Raw genomic sequence first — 22,499 nt, 5'->3', positions numbered from 1 at the left:
CCTGGAACTCGCTTTGGATGTCTAGGACTGTGCCTATGTGCACTGGTTTTATAGTGCCCGAACTTAGTATTTTTTAAGTTTCTAAGTTCATTTTCCATCCTTTATTACTTCTCTGTGGCCCTCAGCTAGCGTTTTGCCCCATGGGTAAGGTACTCACAGTAGAAAAAGGTCCCATGTGTTCTTGGTGGTGAGGGTGAGGGTACTGCTGAGAATTCACTGCTAGTGGTGGGAGTGGCAGGTGGCCAGGGAGAGCAGGGCTCCTGCCATTGCTCAGTCTCCAGGGAACCAAGGCCAGAGACCAGAGCCAATTCCTCCTGCTACCCAACTGCTGATAGTTCACTGGGGGGGGGGGGGGGGGGGGGGGGAAGAGATAAACAACTTTTCAAAGGGAGCTTTTAAATTGTAACTCAGACGCATTAATTAAAACTTTAATATAACGTTATTAAAAGCAGCAATTCAAAATCATAACTTTTACAAGGTGCACAGGATTATAAGGTCAGTCGGCAGTAATGCAGCTATTACTGGAACAAAGGCAATGCTGGGCTGCAGAGTCAGGGCGGCTTGGCCAGGCCTTCTGCTGGGAAGTCACCCCGACCCTCCTCCCCCCTCTTCAAGACCACAGCCACCGGGCCCAAGCAGAGAAGGTGCAGATGCATCGTGACAGGCCTTGCTCATCCTGTGCTTTCTCAGAAGCCTGGAGAGCAGGCCTAGGAGGGTGCTGCACTCTCTGAAGCCAGGCAGGAAGCCTGGGATCCCAGGCCCCACCCCCCACCCCCGCTGCACTGGGGGCTGCCTTCTCAGCTTCCCTTCCACATGGCCCTGGTCAGGGGCTTTGGTGGCAGCAGCTGTGGGGCTGAGAAGGGGGAGACCTGGGGCCAACCCTCGACCATCCCTGTCTGGTCCTTGCCAGGGAGGCCGAGGGGAAGCAGGAGGGCTGCGCCCAGGAAACGAGGTCCCGTTGGAAAGGCACTATAGGAGCTGAGGCTTAAGGCAAGGGGCATCTGAACGGTCACAGGGACCCCTGGAGGCTTACAGGTGGGGAGGGCGTCAGCCTGGAATGGAAACCCAGCCTCAGGCCTGCCGCCCCCCTTACTGTTCACCCACCTTCGCCTGGCAGCTGGCAGCCGCAGCGCTGGGCAGGGCCGGTCCCCATCTGGCGCATGCCCCCGCCCCACAGCCAAGGCACTTCTTTCCATTTTCAATCAAATGAGTCAGTTTCTAATATCTCTGGAAGCAGCAAAAGTGAGGGGTTCCCTCCCATTTTTGGTTTCCCTCCCGACACGTATGAGTTGTAATGTTGGTTCTGAGAACTCTATATTCCCTCTGACAAGAGCTTCCCTTTGCGTGGACTGGATGATGCAGGCCCTTTAAAACCACCAACCTGTCCCAAAAAGTGATTGTCAATCCCGGGTAGGCCAGGGGACAAGGCAGCAGGTGGCGGGGGAGGGGGTGTCCCCAGAGCTTCCCAACGGGGTCAGAGCTGGTTCACTGGCTGAGGGGAGGGACAGGGCCAGACTTCCACTCACAGCCGAGGGAAAGCCAAGGGCAGGAGCCAGGCTGTCCCTGGAGGGAGCGTGAGTGTGTGTGTGTCTACACCTGGAGGCCAGGGCCAGGTGCTTGTGCCCAGAGAGAAAGCACGTGGATGGAAGCTGAGGTGTGGGTGCCGGCGCACTGGGCTGCGTGTGTGGTGTCTGGGGTGGCGTAGGAAACAGTCCGCGGGTCAGCGTGGCAGGCCTTCCTTTCCTCCCGCTTCCTCGCCCTGTCCCTCAGGTTTCCAACGCCACGGGGCCCCTGTCCCAGCAAGGCCGGGCCCAGCTCCATGGTAACTAAGAAGGGGTGTGGCCAAGGAGAGGCAAACTGGCCCCTCAGAGGCACGTGACAGCCTTCACTCTGAGCCGTCACTCTGCTGCTGGTACCTTACCAGGCAGAGACCCAACCTCTTCCCTCCGTGGATCCCGAGGGTCCGGGGCCTCTGCCACGCAGCCTTTCACATGAGCCTTCTACCCTCAACGCCTTTCCCAAGGGCTGGGGGGGGGGGGGGGGGAGAGGCCGGGAGTGGGAGGGCACGCTCTTCCCGACCTCCACCCCTTCTGTCTCAGAGGTTCCTGTCTCCTAATGGGCCCTGACAGGACTGGCTGTCCCAGTCAGGGGTGGGGACAGCAGGCGCAGGTAGGGTGTCTAAACATAAACACCCAAAAGGGGTCAATGAGGTAAGTGACACAGAACTGGGGACAAAGGTTCAGGCTTCAGGAAGAGGTGTCGGAGCCAGGGGCACAGTCAGAACAGGGGAACAGTTGGGGGTGTGTGCAGAGTGTGGAGACACGGAGAAGCAGCTGGTGGGACCCAGAGACAGGCCAAGGGGCGGTGAGCGGGAGGCCCAGAGCAGAACGCACAGCAGGGAGGCACAGACCTTCCCCGCAGGTGGGCGGAGCGGGCCAGGCACTTGCCGCTCCATCTTGCTTCCCCCCCCCCCCCCGCCCCCCGCCCGCCTTAAGAGAACCAGGAGCCTGTGGCTTCCACTGTCTCTTCTTGGCTTTCCAGAGCTGCTGGCATCCCAAGGGCTCGTCAGTAAGGGGTGGTCCCTTCCCACTCCACCAGGTACTGAACCTTGCCCTCGGGCGTGACCCTCCGAGCCAACACCTGGTACTTCTCCCCACAGGCTAACCGCCCAGCTGCACCAAAGTAGTTAGTGATGGACGACTTGAGGTGGGACAAAGACGAGTCATCTTCACTGATGCTCTCAAATGTGTGGCTGTCAATGCCTTCGTCCGGCCGCTCGGGGCCCGGAGCCGCCTCTGTGCTGCTGTCCGAGGGGCAGCGTCCACCTGGCTCGGCCGCCCGCCGCTTTGCCCGCAGTGGTGTGTATGCCTTGGCTGCCAGCTTCCTCTTTCGGCTGCCTACTGTCCGTCTATGTCAGGAGGGGGAGAGGGAGATGGGAGTGGACAGGAAGATCTGCACAAGCCCCTCTTCCTGGGCACTCCTGGGCACCAGGCCCTGGGCTGGCCTGGCACGGGTTAGCCCCCTGGAGACTCACAACAGCCCCAGGATGGAAACGGGCTCCAGAGAAGTCACCAGCTGGGGAGTGATGGAGCTAGGATTCACACGGAGGTGTGTCCAGCCCTAAAGCCCATGTTCCCTGTAGTTAGGATCTCAGCCCTGCACACAGCCAGGGCAGCCACCTCTGTGCCCCCTGAAGCCGTGCTGTGCACACAGGTGCTGCTCACAGTGCCTTGTCCCTCCTCTGGGCTCGTGTAGCTAGACGAGTCCAATGCGGGTAGGACGGCAGTTACAGATGGAAGTACCTCGTAGCCCAGAGTCCGGGCTGGAGACAGACAGACTCGTGTGTGCGCAGAAAGAGGCAGGCGTGATGGGGAAATGGACAAGAGCACACGTTCAGATACTTGAAACAGAAGGAGCTGAAGAATTAGAACAAAGATGCCTAGACACACAGATGTTTGGTGACAGAAAAACACCCCAGTCACATAATTCTACTTTTTTCAGGGGCCTCAAAGGCCCCAAAATATAGCTAAAGAAGCCCAGAGTTCAGAATGTGTGTCTGTGCTATGCAGCACCGGCCTCCCTGGGCCACTGAGGACTGACCATCGCCAAATGGCTGGGCCCCAGCGCGGCTCTGGGGTCTGTCCCTGTCCAGCCCTGCACCCTTCAGGGGACCACTTTCCTCTCCCTCAGGCTTCCAGCTGACTGGCTCTTCCCCTTAGAGACCTGGAAGAGAGCGGGGGCGGGCCGGCAGTCACAGGCACAGGCAGGCGGCCTGGCGTGCGGAGGCTAGGAACCCCAGAAGAGAGAATGTCTGGTCAAACAACCCCGAACTGGAACTGCCCAGAGAGAAATGTCACTCTACCCTCTGCAGCAACCAAAAGGGCGACCTCAAAGTCCGCACTCAGACCAGGGCTCAGACCCAGACCCAGACTCTCAGAAGGCCAGGTCCCTCAGCCCAAGACTCAGAGCACAGAACGAGCCACACGTCCCAGAAGTGGGAGGTGGAGGGCTGGGCGCTGTGACAGAACGTGTGTCCAGACTGCCAGGAAGCTTACCTGGAGTCGTAGGAGAGGCTGGTGGAGGCGGAGCCAGAGGTGCTGGCGGCGTCCGTGGAGTCCACGTCTGAGAAGAAGGTCTGGCCTGAGCTGGCACTGAGAGGGAGGAGCAGGTGAGCCTGCTGTCGGCCCTCAGTGCCCCTGGGGCCCCTCCACTCATCTCTCGGCTCCTCTGACGCCCTTTGTCCATCACAAGCCCATGTTCCCAGGGCTCAGCTTCCGGCCACCACACCTGCAGTGGCTGCCTCCTCTCTGCCTGTCCATTTTCTACCCTTCCGGACCTCAAAGTCCAAAGGGGTCAAGAAAGCCTTCCTGGACCACCCTCCCCTGGTGCTGATACACGTACTGTGACAATAATTAAAAGATAACTAATGAGCATGATCCCAGATAACATGGGCAACACTTTACAGGCCCAAAGTACTTTCTTCCTTTACAGGATCTTGTTTGAGTGTCATAACCATGCAAAACCAGGTAAAGAGGTTCAGAGAGGTCAAAGAATTTTGCACAAGTTATAGAGCCAGTAACTGGTGATCCGGGGCTGGAGCCCAGTCCTGTCTGCTGGAAGGAAGCCTTGCCTCCTCCGTGCCTGCAGGGAAGCACTGAATGACTTAGTAATTTCAGATATAGAACCACGGGACACGCAGTCCCTCCCCTTGGCTGTCCCAAGCTCGAGGTGCTGTGGGAATACACAGAGAGCATCCAAGGCAGCCTGGGGAGGGTCTCTGGCGGCTTCCCGGAGGATCGTCAGTGTGGGATACCACAGCAATTCTGCTCTGATGTGAGCCAGAAGCAGGAGGGGGCGGAGAGGCAGGGAGGGCCCCGCAAAGGCGGGCTGAGAACACTGCTGCCAGGAGCTGTGCACGGGAGCCCGGAGACTACAGCCGGGGCACGTACGCTGGAAGCTCTGATGTAGAAAGACCCTTCGTGTAGCCTTAGACAATATGAATCATTGTAACTAGAGCTCCCACTGCCTCAAAAGGCCTTCTGCTCTCCATGACCAGAGCCTGCCCTCGCTGTTGGGGGACTGGAGGTGGGCTCCCCGCCTGGCGCCATCCTGGTATCCAGAGCAGGCCTTTCTGCTGGGTCCCTCACCGTTACCTTTTTAGACTCTGAATCTCATCCAATGTGAAGTCAAATATGCTGGCCAGGTGGTGGTTGGTGCTCCAGGCCGAGGTGAAATCACTCTGTGGACACAGACGAAGAGGAAGGGGAGGGCGGGTCAGTGAGCATCAGATCTCCAGGCTGAGGCTGTACAAGCCGCCTGCTGGTGCCGCCAGGGTTCTGAGGGCTGGGCCCTCCAAGGGGAAGACTCATCACTTCTCATTCCCAATTCTGACCGGGGACCAAGGCCCAGCTCCAGTCCTGGCTGTCTCCAGCTGCCTGCAAGACCTTCCCATGCCTGGGTGTCAGGACCCAGCTCGAGTGGTCCCTGGCGAGCTTCACTCTGACCGGTGTCAGGCAGCACGGCAGACGGGAGTGACGGTTGTGAAGGTGCCTGGCACCAGCGACGGGCAGGGTGGTGGAGGCCCTGCTAACACGGCTGCCCGGTGTGGCCGCAGTGCAGCCTGAGGGGCAGAGGGCGGGAGAGCCCTGCTTGGGGCTGGGCTCCATGCCGCCTGGGGAGCGACCTCAGGAAAGTCACCGCCCCTCCCTGGCCCTCACTTCCCCCACCTGGACAGGGGGGACAAGGACATTATCTACCCTTGCCTCCACTTTGGGTTTTGAGAACTTAGGGAGATAAAGGACTGTTCTTGCAGAGCCTGGCTTTTCCTTGTTTAGCTGTAAAAGGAGCGGCTTCTCCTTTACGGGACGGGACGTGGGACAGTCCCCTGGGCCTGGGGACTCACTTTCTCTAATATGTGCTGACCCTGTGCGAGAAAGTGGAGAATAAGAAAAACAAGAAACTAACACTGGGAATAGCATCTTCCAGCAAAAACTTTGATCTTTTTCTTCTATAAACTCGCCTTTTCTGCTGCTGGAATTCGTGAGGCAACAAACTGTAGAGACAGAAAAGGGAGAAGGTGGCCCAGTCAGAGGTGAGGCCCAGGAGGTGGCCCCAAGGGAGGAGTGGGAGGGGCAGAGCTGGGCTCACAGCCCTGGGAGGGGGCTCTCTTCACAAGGAGACTGGGGATGAGGAGGAGCCCTGGGGGCGGCAGATATGGGAGGCGATGGAGATGGAGGGCGTGTGATGGGCAGAAGAGAAAAGGCACCTCCCCAGGCACCTGCGCCCAGACGCTCTGCCCAGTGCCCCAGGGTAGGGCTCAGCGCCACCAGGAGAGCTAGGGACCCGCCCCCTCAAACGTCTCTGCCTAGGCCGCAGCCAGCGGGATGGGCCCCTGACCTGGCTCTTCTTCCTAGCAAGCCAACAAGGGGCGGTGGTAGGAGGCGTCTCAACATGGGATCAGCCCTGGCTCAGCTACCACCTGGCCTCCCAGGGTGCCTCCAGCTGGGACTAACTGGGTGTCGGTCCTCCCTGCTCGCTTGGACCCTAACATACTCTCCGGGCACATGGCATGACCTGTCGGCTGGGGCTGGGAGCAGAGATCCCGGGTTCAGCGGCAGCCCTGGTCCCTGAGTCCCCCGGCACTGACCCGGGCTTGCTCTTTCCTCTCTTCCGCAGCTCAGAGGAGGCACCGTTCTCAGCAGGCAGCAGGCCCTTGTCAGGGAGCAGCTTCCCTGGTGGGTTGGGTGGGACTCGGATGCGGAGGCGGAAGATACACTTCTTCTTCTTGATCTCCTTGCCACAGAGGAACCTGGGGGTGGGCAGGGGAGGAGAAAGCTCTGGAGTCTGTCGGGCCACCCTCCTGGGGAGGCCAGGCAAGTGTTCCAACTACTCTCTCCACCTCCCTGGACCCAGAGCTGAACTCCAGAGCGGCCTGAGGAGGCCTGCGGGACCAGCAGTCCCAGGGGTCGTGGCTGAGGACGTGGCTGGTGGCTCCTCTCGTCCTTCCCCTGCACGCTGGCTCTTGCTGCCCTGCTCCTTTCTCTTCTCTGCTCAGCCAGCTCCAAGGCCCCTCCCCAGCAAGGCCTCCTCCAGCGCCCAGCGGAACACCAGTGTGCTCTCTGCTCCCCCGGGGAGACTGAAAGCGCCTCCAGGCACTGCCCTCACCCTTCCGACAAGGCTGCGCTGCCAGAGGCTGCAGAGGTGCCCAGACCCAGCCCTGCCCCCAGGACACGGCCCCTGGTAGGACAGGAGCCTCACAGACTCAAAGATAGGGCTGTGTCTGGACCCCAGACCGTGAGAAAGTGGGAGAGAGCGTGGGTCAGCCTGCCTAGAGCTGTCTGGAGACGCCGCAGAGAAGCAGGGACCACAGGTCGTTCCTGTGTCCTCACCTATGCAGGACTGACAGCCCCAGTTTGATAAACAGTTGTTGACAGAACGAATGAAAGGGGAGAGTGTGAACAAAAACCTGAGGGGGAAAGCAAAGGTTTCAGAACGGCTGACATCCAGAATAACTAAGGCCAAGGGACAGTGGCAGAAGGCGTGCAGGGTCTCCTAAGAGGCCATGAACGCTATGCTAAGGAGCCTGGGCGTTCCCTGTGGTGGTGGCAAGGAACATGTCAGCTGCGTGTTCTGAGAAGCCATGGGCCATGCAGCCCATCTAAGAGACAGCGAATCAATTCCTCGGCGCCAGGCCCGGAACTAGACAGCTAGGGCGGGAGGGGCCTCAGAGATCAGGGGCGCAGCCCCCAGGTTGCCGAGCCCAGGTGAGAACGAGCCACGCTGCTGGAGGGGTCAGGGCAAGCTTCACAAAGGAGGGGGTGGGGCCTGGGTCTTGAAGGACAGGTAGGGTTTATATAGTCAAAGGGAAGGGGCAGGAGACCCGGGCAGGGAGCACAGCTTGAGCAGAGGCTATGAAGTAAGAAGAACCTTTAGGTCGGAATCCCACCTGTAGGGGGCCCCACGGCACTCCCTTCCCTGCACGCACCGGCTTTTGTAACTGTTCAGCGCATTGAGGAGATGCGGTCCTCGGTCGGTCACAGGGGTGCTGGTGAGCTAAGGGGGAGCAGGCCAGCAGGACAGTCAGACCCTGGCATACGGCGTCTGAGGAGGCCTCTGCCCCGACACCTCCCTCCCCTCAGACTCCCGAGGCCTCCAGGTGAGAACCATGGACCTATTCCATGACCTCAGACTAGTCTTCTCACCTGAGCTCAGTTCCCATCTGTAACTGGTAGAGTCACTCTCGTCCTAAACATATCAAGGGCTTCAAATATGCCCATGCCCTTGACCCAGTGATGCTACTCCATGGAACCTATCATATGGACATAATAGGAAACACGGACAAAGCTTTATGTACAAAAATGTTCATGGCAGCACTGTGCCCAATGCTGGGCCAATGACACAAATGGGAAAGAAACTGTATGTCCAACAGGAAGGAAAAAAGTCAACTATGGTGGACATCAGCACAGCCTTTAAGATGTTTATGAAAATTCCTTCACGATATGACAAAGTATTATAATATAATGTAAACGAAAAAAGATTACTTAAAATATTATATAGTCTGAACCAGTGGTTTTCAACCACTGGTCCGTGAATTGGTGGCAGTTCACGAATGAGTTAATCCTACAACATCAGGGCGATGAACTCTTTCATGGACCAGCACAAAACTTCTGGTGGACTGGCATCAGTTTCTGAACCAGTGGTTGAAAGCCACTGGTCTAAACCATGTAAAAAGAAAAAAATACACTTCGAAGAGAGGGTGAAGAAATTGCACCAATGAATTAATAGCAGCTGTTTCTGGGTTCTGTGATGTGGAAGTATGGATGGCTTTTTTTAAACAAGTATACCTCCTTATGCTTTTTGGTACTTTCAAACTATTCTCTCAGAAACAGGTATGTTTTTAGGTAAATCAGAAAAAAAGTGTTTTTAAAAAGTGTACCAGCTCTACCTATCTTTTAGGGCTTTGTATTACGTATGTCTTTTTATAAATTATCAAACACTGCAAATGAAGATGTTATACGAAAATTTTTTGCGAAGCATTAGGGTTACCTTTTGTTTTTTAATCCCTGTCTCACCAAAGAAGGATTTGGGGCAGTCAGTAGAGAAGACGCCTCACTCTGGATGTGGTGGAGAGGACTCTAAGGGTGTCAAGGGGAAAATGGGACATGGCCCCACCGTGGAAGTGGTTGGGGAGGCCCCAGCTCAGCTCCAAATGCCCTGGGCAAGTCACTCTCCACCTCTGACATCCAGAAGTCTGGTTCACTCCATGGTTCCCAGGCTCCCAGGCACTTGGCGCCCACTTCTGCTATTCAAAGGAGGACCAGCAGGGGGCAGGCCCACTTCACTTTTCACCCTAGTCAGGTAATCTGGAGTGGGTCAAACATCTAGGTGGAGAGCCCTGCTCCAGCCAGACTTGATCCCTACCTCTCTGCAGCTGAGTTTGTGAGGGCCTAACCTGCCCACTGTCAAAATCTGGATCAGGAAGCCCCTTGCAAGGCACAGGCTCAGAGGTGTGGACTCAGGGGTAGAGCAGCTCAAAGGCTCTGACAGCAGCTTAAGAGTGAGCGCTCCGAGACTTGGATCCTAGCCTGCACTGTGGGGACCCTGGGCAAACCTCTTTGGACCATGGTAACCCCACTGTATGGGCTCCTGCCACTCTGCCGCCCCACGGTCCTGCATACCTTGCCAAGCTGCAGGAGCTCCCAGTGGTGGTTGACAAAGGCCAGAATCTCCTCAAAGTCAAAGTACTTCTTCTTGCTCTGCACCCCCAGGTTGTAGAGGGCTAGGTGAACCACATCCACCCTGGGCAAGGGGCAAGGAGGTGGAACCGAGGTGAGGCCGCAGCCAGGGCTGGAGCCTCCGGGGTCAGGGCTGAGGGGCAGGACAAGGCTGGGACCTGGTAGCTGGAAATAAAATTGTTCCGGGGGGAGGGGAGGGGAGGAGGCCGGCGGGGGGTGGGGGGGCTGGGCCAAGCCCCATCCTCTCACCATCGCAGGGGTAGCCTCTCAATGTATTCTGGGCCCTGGTTACACACGGAGCACAAGAACAGGTAGAACCTGTGGGTGAGGGAGGGGGAGGCCTGTGGTGGGAGGAGTGACCCCCCCACCCTAACCCAGCCTCCTCAACCCCCTCAACTCCCAGCTTTCTTCCCATAGTTAGCTTGCTGTCATTCCTAGGCCTGCTAGCCTGAGGGCGGGGGTAAGGGCAGGGAGAGACAGAGACCAAGAAACACTCCCCTGTCCCTTTTAACCCCTCCGTCAGTGCCTTTTCCCCATGTCACTGCCCTGGAGTGGGGCTGAGTTCAGGGAGAGTGAGCTGAGCGAGGCTGGGCTCCAGTGGTCACACTCTTCTCCTCTGAGACACACACAGTTATCAAGGCACCCGTAACATCTGGTTGACACACAAGGCCTCCTATTAGCTTAGCCTCAACGGTTAGAAGCTGGATCGAGTCATCCATTCACCCAGCAGCTCCTACCACAACCCTGGGCAGGGATGGGGCAGGCAGGGCTTGTATCACTCTCCCTTCCCCGGACACTTAAAGAGCCTGGGGCTTAGGAAAGGTAAGAATTTGTCTAAGGTACTCCACAAGTCAATGGCAACTGGGGATGTAGTCCATAATATTCCTCTATGGGAAGACTTCTCCCATACACCCCCACTTCACTAGAGCCTGGCAGGCCATCTGAAGGAGTTGCCACTGCTGTCCTCTGACCCCTACCTCACACCCAAGGCTGAGCCAGAGCAGATGAGCACCTACCGGTCTCCAAACATCATGGGCTCATTGAGGCACTGGGTGCAGGCCTCGTGAAACCACTGCCTGCACCGGTAACACTGCAGCATCCGCAGGTACCACCTGGAGAGGAAGGAGTGAGGGTCACCTGAGCCCACACTGCCAGCCAACACGAGCCTCAGCAACCTCTCCCAACAAAAACCTGCCCTCCCCTAGGGTCAGGGAAGGGAACTCTTTTACCAAGCACTTAGGCTGTGCCAGAGGAAGTCCTGGAAAAAGGGCATACGCTGCCTCCTTTGATCTCAGGTTGGGCCCTTAACCCCATTTTATAGATGAGTTAGAGATTAAATGGCTTGTTTGTCACTCAGGAAGCAAGTGGTGGATAATGATTCAAATCCTGGCCTCCCTGACTTCAAAGCATTCTTCCACATACACTTCTTCCCAAACACCACTGACAGGGAAGACTTTGCCCAGGAGACTCCTGTAACCAACAGGGCAGCGCTACGTCTGGTTTTTCTCGCCCCGTTCCTGTGTCTACCCTTTCATGGCCATTTAACATCTACTCACTGAATATAAACTAAGAGCAAAAAAGTATTTCCTTAATACGAGGGTCGGGAACCTATGGCTCGCGAGCCAGATGTGGCTCTTTTGATGGCTACATCTGGCTCACAGACAAATCTTTAATAAAAAAAATAATAATGTTAAAAATATAAAACATTCTCATGTATTACAATCCATTCATTTCCTACCACTCATGTTCATGGTTGCAGGTGGCTGGAGCCAATCACAGCTGTCCTCCGGGACACCACCAAATTTTTATTGGATGTGTAACGTACACAGGTCGTTGTATGGCTCTCACGGAATTACATTTTAAAATATGTGGCATTCATGGCCCTCTCAGCCCAAAAGTTTCCCGATCCATGCCTTAATAAGTCAATGCTTTGTTCACACCTTGTCAGGTGTGGTCCATGGGCCAGGGCACTGGAATCATCTGGGGTCTAGATTAAAATGCAGATTGCTTAGCCCGCCCAAGGCCCACTCAATCTTTGCGGGAGCCCCAGGGAGATGAGGTTTTATAATCACGCTGGGCAACTCTGCTCAGTAGGCATTGAAAACCACTGCCTTAATACTGTCCAGCTCTCTACATGAAAAGCAGCATTTCTCCATGTTATCCCACAGGCCTTCCAACACCCAGGGATGTTGATGGGGCTGAGATGATTAATTCCGCTAGAGAGATGGAGTTAAACTGATTTGCCCAAATTAGCCAGGAAGGCTGAAAGCACAGACTCCAGACCCCTAGTTCTTGTCAACAGAGCTCGGGGCTAAGATAAGGTTGAATTTCCTGAGGACAGAGATACCACCTCTTACTTCTCTGATGGTCTGGTGCGGTCTGCCCAAGGAGCAGCAGCTCAGTTGCCATGGCTACAAGGCCCAGGCCACAAGGAAGAATCAGGCAAAGACCCTTGCCCGATAGGCAGGGCATGGCCCCACCCCCTCCTTGCACACCTCCAAGGAAAAGGATTTTACTATCTCACCAGCAGCCTGGTTCTCTGGCTCTGAAAATGGAAAAGTTTATCTTAACTTCTGCTCACTCCCAGTAACAGCTCACATTTAAGTGCTTACCAATTAAGTGCCAGGCACTGTGAGAGCCTTTAGGTGAATTATCTAATTCAGGTTCTGCTCATAACCACCATGCAACAGGAAACTATTAGAAGAACTGAGGCTCAGTCCAGCACAGCTGTCAGGGGCTGGGAAGCTCTGGACACTGGTGTCCAGGCTCTTCACAATTGTTCAATATTTCCTTCTTTTCCATGGTGCCCCAGGAAAACACCTCCAATCCCGGCAGAGCTGGTCTGCCATCCCAAGCCCCAGGCTCCGGCCTCATCCTTAATATTAGGGCCCTTATCAGGAGGCCCCGCCTCCGCCGGCCCGATGGGCCCCGCCCCGCGCCCCGCCCCGCCCCGCCCTTCCCGGAGGCCTTACTCTCCCGGCCCGCCGCAGTAGCAGTAGCATTGCTGCTGGTTGGTGCGGTGGGGCGAGTCCCACTCGAGTTCCTCGGGCTGGTAGGATAGCACCATCTTCACCGCCTGCAGCGTCCGGGCGATGGCGCCCTTCTTCACCGCGCCGCCTTTCTGCGGGAGATGAGGGTCCCAGTTGGACCGCAAGGGAAATGCCCACTAGGGGGACCCGCAGATATTCCAAAACAGAAGCAAGGAGCTTTTTCTCAGCAATCCCAAATCTTTCCTCTCTCTTTCCCAGACTGCCTCCACTAGTAGTAATAAGCACAATCAAGGCAACAGTAATAACTAATGAGTGTGGGCACATACATGGTTTTCTCTTAGTAATAAGGCTCCATTCACTGGGGGCCTCTTACTGCTGACACCAAACCCTATGCATTTTACAACCGAGGAAACTGAAGCTCAGGAAGGATAGGAACCTGGCCAAGGACATACAGCTGGTAAGTGGCAGAGGCACTGTCTGCCTCCAAAACCTTGGCTGTGGGACTGGGACTCGGGCCTGAGCCCAGAGAGTCTCTGGGCTTCGCCACTGGTAAGGGGAGAGGCAGGATCAGAAGGATGGGGGACTCACCCGCACAGCCAGGGCGAAAATACAGCGTCGGCAGAACCAGGGCGTGAGCAGGGTCCGGTCGGCACTGCCCGCTATAGGGATGTGGCACTGCTGGTGGTAACCTAGGCAGAGGAGGGGTGGTGGGTGCCCACAAAGAAGCCATGGCCCAAGGCCAGTCAGCCCAAAGGGCTGCAGCAAGTCCAAGGAGCTGTGTGCCTGCCAGCCGCGAGGGGACTGGCTGGCAATGCTCTCACCAAGGCGAGCCAAGCTGGTGTCCAAGCAGGCGACGGGAAGACAGCCTGGGCCCCGCTGGGGGAGGCCCCGAGGTCTGACCTCAGTCTCTGTGCCCCATCTCTCCCCTCATCCTCTCCACCCAGGGGGGCTCCAAATCTCATAACTCGCCTCACTTTCTAGAAGCCCCAGCTCTCCCCCTGGGCCCTGGGTCCCAGAGACTGGTCCCTGTCCCTCTGGAGGCTCCAAGAGAAACAGGAGGCCAGCTGAGGCCCCAGCAGTCGGAGGCGGTGCCTGTCAGGGGCCAGTGTGTGCGGTAGGGGGAAGGGGACTGCCAGTCAGGGCCTTCTCAGTGCCCTGCTCATCACACTCACCCAGGCCACACTTGCCACAGATGAGGATCTCATTCAATGGCCCTGATGTCTTCCCCAGGCAGATGTTGCACTTGGGCTCCTCCCCTGGAACACCAGCTGGAAGAGAGAGAGAGGCCCTCTAGGGTCTGGCTGGCTGGAATTAGACGAGTTTTAAAATCAAGGTTCTGAGCCTCTGCATGCTGGGCCTGGCACTGGGCCCCACATGCCAACTCACTGACTGTCCCAGCCACTCTGAGGTGCCTATTGTTACTACCCCATTCTAAAGACAGGGGAATTGAGGTTCAGAAAGGTTAAGTCCGTTGCTCAGCTAGTAAGCAGGAGAGGTAGGATTCAAACCCATGGCTCTTTGACATCGAATCCTTTGTTCTTTTGAACATATCATGCTGCCTCTCCTGCCTAATTTAACCTGATTTGTTAAGCAGTTTTTTTAATTCATTTTAGAGAGGAGAGTGTGTGTGTGTGTGGGAGAGAGAGAGAGAGAGAGAGAGAGAGAGAGAGAAGGGGGAAGGAAGTATCAACTCCCATATGTGCCTTGACCAGGCAAGCCAGGGTTTTGAACCGGCAACCTTAGTGTTTCCAGGTTGACGCTTTATCCGCTGCACCACCACAGGTCAGGCCTGTTAAGCAGTTTTTTATGTTAAATAATTTGATGGGACAATAATAGAACGTTATAATTTAACTCTGTGTTCTCATGAACAATTATGAACTCATGGCCAGTCTTATTTTGACAATATTCCCATCTACTGCCCACTATAATTTTGCATCAAGTCTCAGATACCCAATCATTTCCATAAATATTTCAGTATGTTATCTCTGAAGGATTAGAACTCTCTTTTAAACAAATCCATAACTACAGCATTTTTATGGCACCTAAAAATTAAAAATACTTTCTTTGTATGAACAGCTTCAGTTAGTATTCACATTTCCAATTGTCTCAAATAAGTATCACAACAATGTTAAGTCTGTTCGGTTGCTTTTAAACTGTAGGTTCCCTCTCCATCTTGTTTTTTCTTTCTTTCTTTGCATGTCTTTTGTTTTTGTTGAAGAAGAAATGTGTTTATGTGTGAAAGGTCTGAGTGAATACATAAAGTAAATGCTGATGTGTTTCTTTTTTTGTGTGGCAGAGACAGAGAAAGAAAGAGGGACAGATAGGGACAGACAGATAGGAAGGGAAAGAGATGAGAAACATCAGTTCTTCGTTGCAGTACCTTAGTTGTTCATTGATTGATTTCTCATATGTGCCTTGACTGGGGGGCTGCAGCAGACCAAGTGACCTCTTGCTCGAGCCAGCGACCTTGGGCTCAAGCTGGTGAGCCTTGTTCAAACCAGATGAGCCCGCACTCAAGCTGGCGACCTCGGGATCTTGAATCTGGGTCCTCCACATCCCAGTCCGATGCTCTACCCACTGCACCACCACCTGGTCAGGCTGATGTGTGTTTCTTACTTCCCCTAACAGTGGTCGGCAAACTCATTAGTCAACAGAGCCAAATATCAACAGTACAACGATTGAAATTTCTTTTGAGAGCCAAATTTTTTAAACTTAAACTATACAGGTAGGTATATTCCTTATCAAGGTAGCACCCGCACATGGTATTTTGTGGACGAGCCACACTCAAGGGGCCAAAGAGCCGCATGTGGCTCGTGAGCCACAGTTTGCCAACCAGGACTAGCAGACTGAAGGTAAGGGCAGAAATGGTATCCATTCACCAGTGTGTCTCAGGACCTCACACAGGTGTGTGGCACATAACACATGTTCAAGACATGTTTGTTGAGTAAATGTTATCCCTCTTACTCCTGGATATGCCCCCAGGAAGGTGGTGTCCACCGCGGATTTCAGTAAGTGCTCATGGGCTTAATGACGTGATGGATCAGTAACTATGATGTGTTCAGCCTCAGGCTCTCACCTTGAGAGACACCAGTGGGGCATCTGTCCTGCCCATGAAGAGCAGTGATCAGGCTGGGACCCACTTCATTCCCCAGGTGAGCACTGTAGAGCCGCCACGGTGCCTGGCACACAGTGGGCCTCCTACTCAAGGTCTGCTGCACTAAACTGTCTTTCCTCACCAGCTGGTTTCCTGTGCTTCCAATTAGAGGGTAACTCAGGAGCGGAGGGCCTTATTGCTTTGGATCCTTATACAAATACAAGGACGTGAGAAGAGCTTGGAGAAGAATCAGCCTGCATTACCTACAACATCTTGCAGAAGAAGGCAGTTCAGAAGCTCTACTAACTGGCGGGATTCTGCGGTCCCTACTTGGCAGGCTCCTTGAAATCACCTCTCATTGTAACAAATTCTTTGGAAACTGCCAACCCCCTCAACTGTGGGCTAAGCATTTTTACATGGATAATCTCATTTAACCACTCTGTGAAGCCAGTACTTTCATCATGTCCTTTTCTCAGATGAAGAGATTGAGGGTCAGAGAGGTTATGTCCCTTGCCCAAGGATATGGGCAGAGCTAGACCTTTGCCTAAGGAAAATCTGAGCCTAAAACCTGCCTCCTCCCCCCACAATCACTCCTGTTCTCTTGGGAGCTCCATGTGGAAAATATATGAGCATTGTGACTGATTAGTGTTGTCTGTCATGTACACAGGAAGGGAGAATGGTGGCAAGAATGCCACCAATTTGCCATCAGTGCAAGACAGTCAACTCACTGAGGGCAGGGATGGTGCCCCACCCAGCTTCCTTTCAGCTCTGAAAGCTGGTCCAGCTCCACGGGGCCTGTCCATCTTCACCCTGCCCGGCCCATCTCTGCTCTCTTGGTCTTTCCCCCATGGACGCAGCTGCCTCTACTCGTTTTCTTCACATGTTGATAGGGGTCACTGTGCTCCTCTAGAGGGACAATTTTGATTGCCCGGGCCCCTCCTGGCCACTAGTCCAGGGCGACTCAGAGCTTTGTGTGGCAGGAGATGAGGTGCAGCAAGGAGGCTGACTCAGGCCTGGGAGCACCCCGCTCCCGGCACCTGCTGAGCTGCCGTCTCCATCTGCTGGACTCCCTCGTGAGGCATGGGTACTCAGGGATGACGAATGTTTTAAGGGGATGACGAATGTTAAAGGACCTTTCCATGCAAATGCACAACTGGTAACGTGATCAGCCTCTCAGGTCGGCTTGGGGGTTCATGGGTAAGGTCAGGTGGCAGGAATAAGAGACAGAAGAAGGAAAATAATGGAGGTGGAGCAAGAAAGAAAGAACAGGGGTTGGGACAGCGGTGTCTCAAATCTTAGGTATACGCACCATGCTGTATGTCCTTCCATAGGACCCAGTATTTGGAATTATCTTCAAAAGTCACCAGGCAGCTCTGCTTTGAACTGCTGACCTGGGGCACAGCAAGGGAGGAACAATGTAAGAAAGTGGCTGGGTAGAAGCCAGGAAACATGGTCTTCCCCTCCTGTTTTTGTCCCCTCAGGGTGCAGGGATTAATGGGAGCCCCTCCTTGTGCTCCAGCAAGTAGAAGTGGGCCAGCGTGGAAGGTGGCTGGCAGTGCCTGGAGGTGGTACACAACCAACCACTGAAGTTGTACATTTAAGGACCAAGGGACAACTTGGGGGGAATGATGAGCACAGAACAAGCCAGATGGTCATCTGTGACCCTCTCCAACCCGATTCCATTTTGTCCTGTAGGCTTGCAGAGCACTGTTCTAAGGAACTAGTTGGGTGATGTTAGCTCTAAGGATGGCACCTGCAAAAGCGCCTTCCCTGTTCAGCTGTTGAGAAGGAGGGACCAGAAGGGAATTTCCCAGCAATCCCTCACCCTCCATCATGGGTCTGAGGCCTAGGCCATAGGGTGAGCAGATTGGTGGTGAGCCTGGGAACAGGGCCGGGGAGAAAAGGTTTACCCTCTTGATCTTCCCGAGGTAGTACAGTCCATCTGTCCACCGGCACAGCACGTACTGGCCCTCCGTCAGCTTGGACATCAGGTCTCTGAAGTTGTTCTTGGCTTTTGCCAGGGCCCCCTTGTTGGTGGCACCATAGGAGTCCCGAGTCCCTGGGTCCAGAGCTCGATTCTCCATCAGTTTCCACTCTTTCTGGAAGAGGAAGAGAACAGGACTTTTACTCCCTGCTTCAGAGACAGGAGATGGAAGGGAACTCCATTGTAATCTGTGGTAAACGCCAGATGCTTTTATTATCTCCCTGGATCTTTGTGATGACCTTGTGAGGGGACATTATCACTCCCATTTTACAGGTAGAGAAACTGAGGTTTGGCAAGGGGAAGTGGCTACAGGGTCCAAGGCAGAGCCGTGGCTCATAATCAGGTGAGCCAAATCCAAGGCCTGCTCTCTTTCCCACCTGTACCATGCTGCCTTCTGCAGAAAAGACTCAGCCAACTGCAGAGCCATGGGTCTGGACAACATTCCCTGGCTTAGGAACCTGAAGCTTATCCCTTAAACCAGCAATTTTCAACCTTTTTCATTTCATAGCATACATAAATTCATTACTAAAATCCTGCAGCACACCAAGAATATGTATTTTTACCAATCTGACCAAAAAATAGGTATAATTTTGATTGATTTAACAAAAAATAATAATAGTAATTACCTACCCTTTTTGCTCCAAAATGACTTTTAAAAAAAGTCAGGTACCTATATTTGTATATAAGGATTTCTGGTACCAACAATTAACCAATCGTGACCAATGCATAACCAATGCACCACAAGCAATAAGATGCAACTCTATTATATGATCTACATATTTATGGTTCAAGACAGAGCAGGTATACCAGACAGCTATTGTTGTGCTGGCTACTGTCATTTATTTGACAATCTAAGAAAGAAGAGGTCAGTGCCCATGACTAAACAATCAGATACTGAGTGTTTTAAGATTTCTTGGGGCACACAGGTTGAAAATCGATGCCTTAAGCAAACATGCCGCATGCTCTCTGAGTAGAGCGCCTTCTCCAGGGAAGCAGCAGGAAGTCTTCGACTCTCCACTCCTAGCCCGAGAGCTGGCAAAGAACACTCACCCAGAAAGGAAAACGCCTGGGTGGCTTGTGAACTGGTCTAGACTTGGCCATCTGTGTCTCCTGTAATCCCCCTTTCTGTTCTCAATTAGAGGATGATTTAATGGAAACCAACGCTGGGACATTTAAACTCACTTATGCTTTTACTCAGATGCAAACTCATTCTCAGCAGTTGTCACCCCCATGCCACCCTCTCCAGCCTGTCTCCTCACCAGCCTATAAAACGCTTTCACTTTTCCTGTTAATGGTACCTACTGGGGTCCCTAGAACCCCAAGCATCTCAGACCTCTCCAACCAATGAGTTGTCACAGCCGCAAACTTAATGACAGCGACTTCTGGCATCCCGCTGTGTTTTCCATCTCGCGTCCTGATCTAAGTTAGGGACTCGCCTTGCCTGGGCCATTGCGTCACTCAATAACTGTTTCCTGAGCCCTTCGCTCACCTATGCTGGGCACCTGGGATGGAGCCAATACCACCGGCACCCAGGGCTAAACAGGCCACTACCTGCTTTCCTGTCTCTCCACCAGACTCTTTCACAGGGCCACCAATTCCCATCTGCTTATTTTCTTCCAGAAACCTTCTCTGCCCCTCCCCCCCCCAAGCCTTCAATGTCATTTGAAGCACTCTCCAAGGCCCCCTCCTCCGTTCTCTAGGCTCACCTGGCTCCAGGCCCCTCCACACCTTCTCCACTAAGCCAAACACTGCCCTCCCTCTGTTCCCGGCACCGGCTCCTCTGATCTCCCTCTCTGCCTTGGAGCTGGACACCTGGTGTTATTATTATCTGCAGACAGGGAGAGTCCCATGTGTTTTCTGTTTGAGCGAGTGTGTACTCCCGTGAGACTGTGTTGGATGTCTACAGCAGCATGTCAATGAGCATACGAAGCTAAATTCATGTGTGTGCATATCAGGGGCCCCGGGGCAGGAAGGGCTCTGCTGGGGTCTTAGCTCTGCAGACAGCTGCACGGCCACTAGTCCACGTCCCGTGTCCCCACTACTCTTTCTCCTCCAGGGCAGAGTGCACAGGCACTGAGCAGGGGATGCGGACCGAATCCCTGCCTTCTCCTCCACCTGACTCCCCGCTATTTGAGGTCCCCGCCCGCCGGGCCTGGGGCCCGGGCCGCGGCAGGTTCACAAACTGACACTTCCTCCCCCGCCGCGCCGCTGGGAGCAGGCCGGGTCTCCGAGCCACCCCCGGCTGGGCCTGGAGGCCCCCGGGTGGCTGCCCCCCCACCAGCGTCTCCATCCCCCCGGAGCGGGCCCCCGTGGGTTGTGATTGGCTGATTCAAACCCATCTGCAAAGAAATGCCTCTTTGCGGGTTCCCCTCGGCGTCCAGTTCAAATCCGCGGCACCCGGAGCGCGGGGCCAGGCGGGGGCAGGAAGCGAGGATGATTCATGCGCCAAGGCCTCTCCCAGGGCGGCCGTTGGCTTTTTAAAAAGGGTGTTGCGGAGGGGATAAAAGCTTGCAGAAGTACCCCTCCGGGTCAGCGCTCCTCTCTTCAGTCACTCCGACGCCGAGTCTCCCCCTGACCCATTCTGCCACAGCCTGACTTCGGACGTGAGCAAAATCCCAAACACCCCCATCGGTCTCCACCACACCCCTCTCCTCCCCCGAGCAGGAAAAGTCAAGATTTTAGACAAGGGAATAGTAACCTGTCACCTACACCCTCCAAAGGCTCGGGGACCCGGGCGGGGCTCCCTCCGTGGACACCGGTCAGCCCCCTTCGTCCCCCAGGCGCCCGGTTCCCAGGACTCCAACCCTCTGCCTTCTCAAAGCGTTTGCCAGGCAAAGTTCTGGGAGATTGCAAAACAGAGCTGTGTGCTAAAGGAGAAGAGTGTGGCGGGCAGTGCCCGGCCGCGGCCGGCCGCCTGCAGCGCTCAACTTACCGTGGGGCTGCGTGTCCGCCGGTCCCACTTGGAGTCTGGCCACCAGGCGCATCGGCGGCAGAAACAGCTGCGCTCGGCCCGCGACTGCCCGGTTGAGTGTCCGCTCGTGGGGCCGGGGTCGGGGTCTCGGCGGGGGCGGGGCGGGGCGGGGGCGCCGCGGGGAGGAGGGGGGAGGAGGAGGAGGAGGAGGAGGGAGGGGCCCGGGCGCTCAGGAAGGGGCCCCCTGGGCGCGGGGCGCCATCTTTTTCGCGTTTTCCCGCGAATTATTGACGTCTCGCTTATGTAATTAGCGGGGGCAGCGCCGGCCTCGCCATTGGAGCCCGCCGCCCGCGGGCCCCGCAGCGCCCCCGCCCGCCCGCGCGTCCGCCCCAGGGCCGTCCCGCCCGCCGCCGGCGCGCATCCTCCGCCGCCACCGCGCTCGGGGCGCAGACACGCGGGCGAGTGCACGGCCGCACCGCCGGGCGCAGGCACAACGCGGGCACACACAGAAGCAGCACCGCGCGCGCGCGCAGGGCAGAGCCCTATAGCTGGCACAGACACGGCAGGGGGTACAGACTCACAGGATAGGGAAGACCCAGGGCAACCCAAATGGGATTTACACAAAATAAACGCACAACACCCAGCGCTGGCAACGCAGTCAGCACGAGCGTAACAGAAATAGATACATAGGGCACACAGCACAGATACACGTTACACCACACCATATACAAGGTACGAACACAGAATAAAGAGACGATAATGGATTAGACACATACAAACAAGAAGAGACACTGTAGACAGCATACACACGCAACAGAACTAACACATAAGGCAAACAGGCACAGGAACAAAGTACACCAACAGCACCTTGCACACAGTGCACGGAAACTACACAGCTACAGTTGCAAACGCCTGCCGCAGGCACAAACAAAAGTATAAAACGAAAGACACCATACAGTCATAGAAATAGCAGGTAATAGCAATGGGCATGTCTCTGGTCATATAGGGCCCTTGTCCTGGGGAGGAAGAGCCTACATGTCCCCATCCAGACTCACTCTTGGAGGGAGAAGGAGAACACTTGTCAATAACACCTCACTTTTTATTCCCTTCCTTATCCCTTAGCCCTCCTTTCACCTGCCGCCATCACACTCTGCAGACACCTGCATCTGGGCAAGTGTGTGCATCATGTGAGTGGCCAGTGGACATCACTTCCACCCCACCCCGGCTTTCCCTGATCATTGTCAAGTTGCCCACCCTTGGCCCTCTACCTTGGGCCTTGCTGTATGATCTCTCGAGCTGGCTGGGTCTGCCTTTAGGATGTGCAGAACAGAGATTATGGAAGGAAGTGCTTACCTCTGATTAGTGGCCATGGAACTTGAGCATATCAGCCTCAGTTTCCTCATTTAAGTAGAGCTGTTGGGAAGGTTAGAAGTGATGTATACAAAGCCCTGGCAACCCAATGGGTATGCAGTAAGTGATTGTTGTACTTATCAAGGAATTACATATTTGTCAAGTGCCCCTCTGGGTGGAACTAGAACTGGGAGCTGTGGGGCCCACAGCCTCATGGGGACATCAGGTGTTGATACAAACAGCAACAGCATAAATAACTATGACAGGCATGGTACCTTGCACTGGATGTGGTGGAGGAGTCCTGCCTTCAAGTCCAGCTCTGCCTTGGAGACAGTGTGGAATCTTGAGTGGTGAGCTAGTCCCCTTTTAATTTTTATTTATTTATTCATTTTAGAGAAGAGAGAGAGTTAGAATGAGAGAGAGAGAAAGAGAGGGG

General features: G+C 54.9%; 1 protein-coding gene across 6 annotated transcripts; it reads right to left on the bottom strand.

The window, feature by feature from the left end:
• Nucleotides 1-428: 428 nt before the first annotated feature.
• On the bottom strand, nt 429-20,859 carry PHF19 (PHD finger protein 19). 6 transcript variants are annotated; one of them, XR_010749181.1, is made up of 16 exons: nt 20,735-20,859; nt 17,729-17,917; nt 17,128-17,209; nt 13,897-13,992; nt 13,313-13,413; nt 12,707-12,855; nt 10,751-10,846; nt 9,984-10,052; nt 9,678-9,798; nt 7,985-8,052; nt 6,647-6,808; nt 5,965-6,052; nt 5,154-5,239; nt 4,056-4,151; nt 766-2,908; nt 429-723 (listed from the first exon to the last, which is right to left on the bottom strand). XR_010749181.1 is itself a non-coding variant. In XM_066367293.1 (15 exons), exons 2-15 carry the CDS (start codon nt 17,900-17,902, stop codon nt 2,566-2,568), a joined length of 1,731 nt encoding a protein of 576 aa, XP_066223390.1. In that variant the 5' UTR covers nt 17,903-17,917; nt 20,735-20,859; the 3' UTR covers nt 429-2,565. The 6 variants fall into 6 exon arrangements, 5 of the variants coding, with proteins under 5 accessions (XP_066223390.1, XP_066223395.1, XP_066223391.1 ...); XM_066367293.1 differs by having other exon boundaries at nt 429-2,908; XM_066367298.1 differs by having other exon boundaries at nt 429-2,908; nt 17,784-17,917.
• Between the last annotated feature and the right edge of the window lie 1,640 nt (nt 20,860-22,499).

Source organism: Saccopteryx leptura, chromosome 2 (assembly GCF_036850995.1).
Source record: "Saccopteryx leptura isolate mSacLep1 chromosome 2, mSacLep1_pri_phased_curated, whole genome shotgun sequence".
In the NCBI taxonomy this organism is placed as follows: domain Eukaryota; kingdom Metazoa; phylum Chordata; class Mammalia; order Chiroptera; family Emballonuridae; genus Saccopteryx; species Saccopteryx leptura.
The sequence above is the reverse complement of the archived record's forward strand: the minus strand, read 5'-3'. Positions and strand labels throughout refer to the sequence as shown.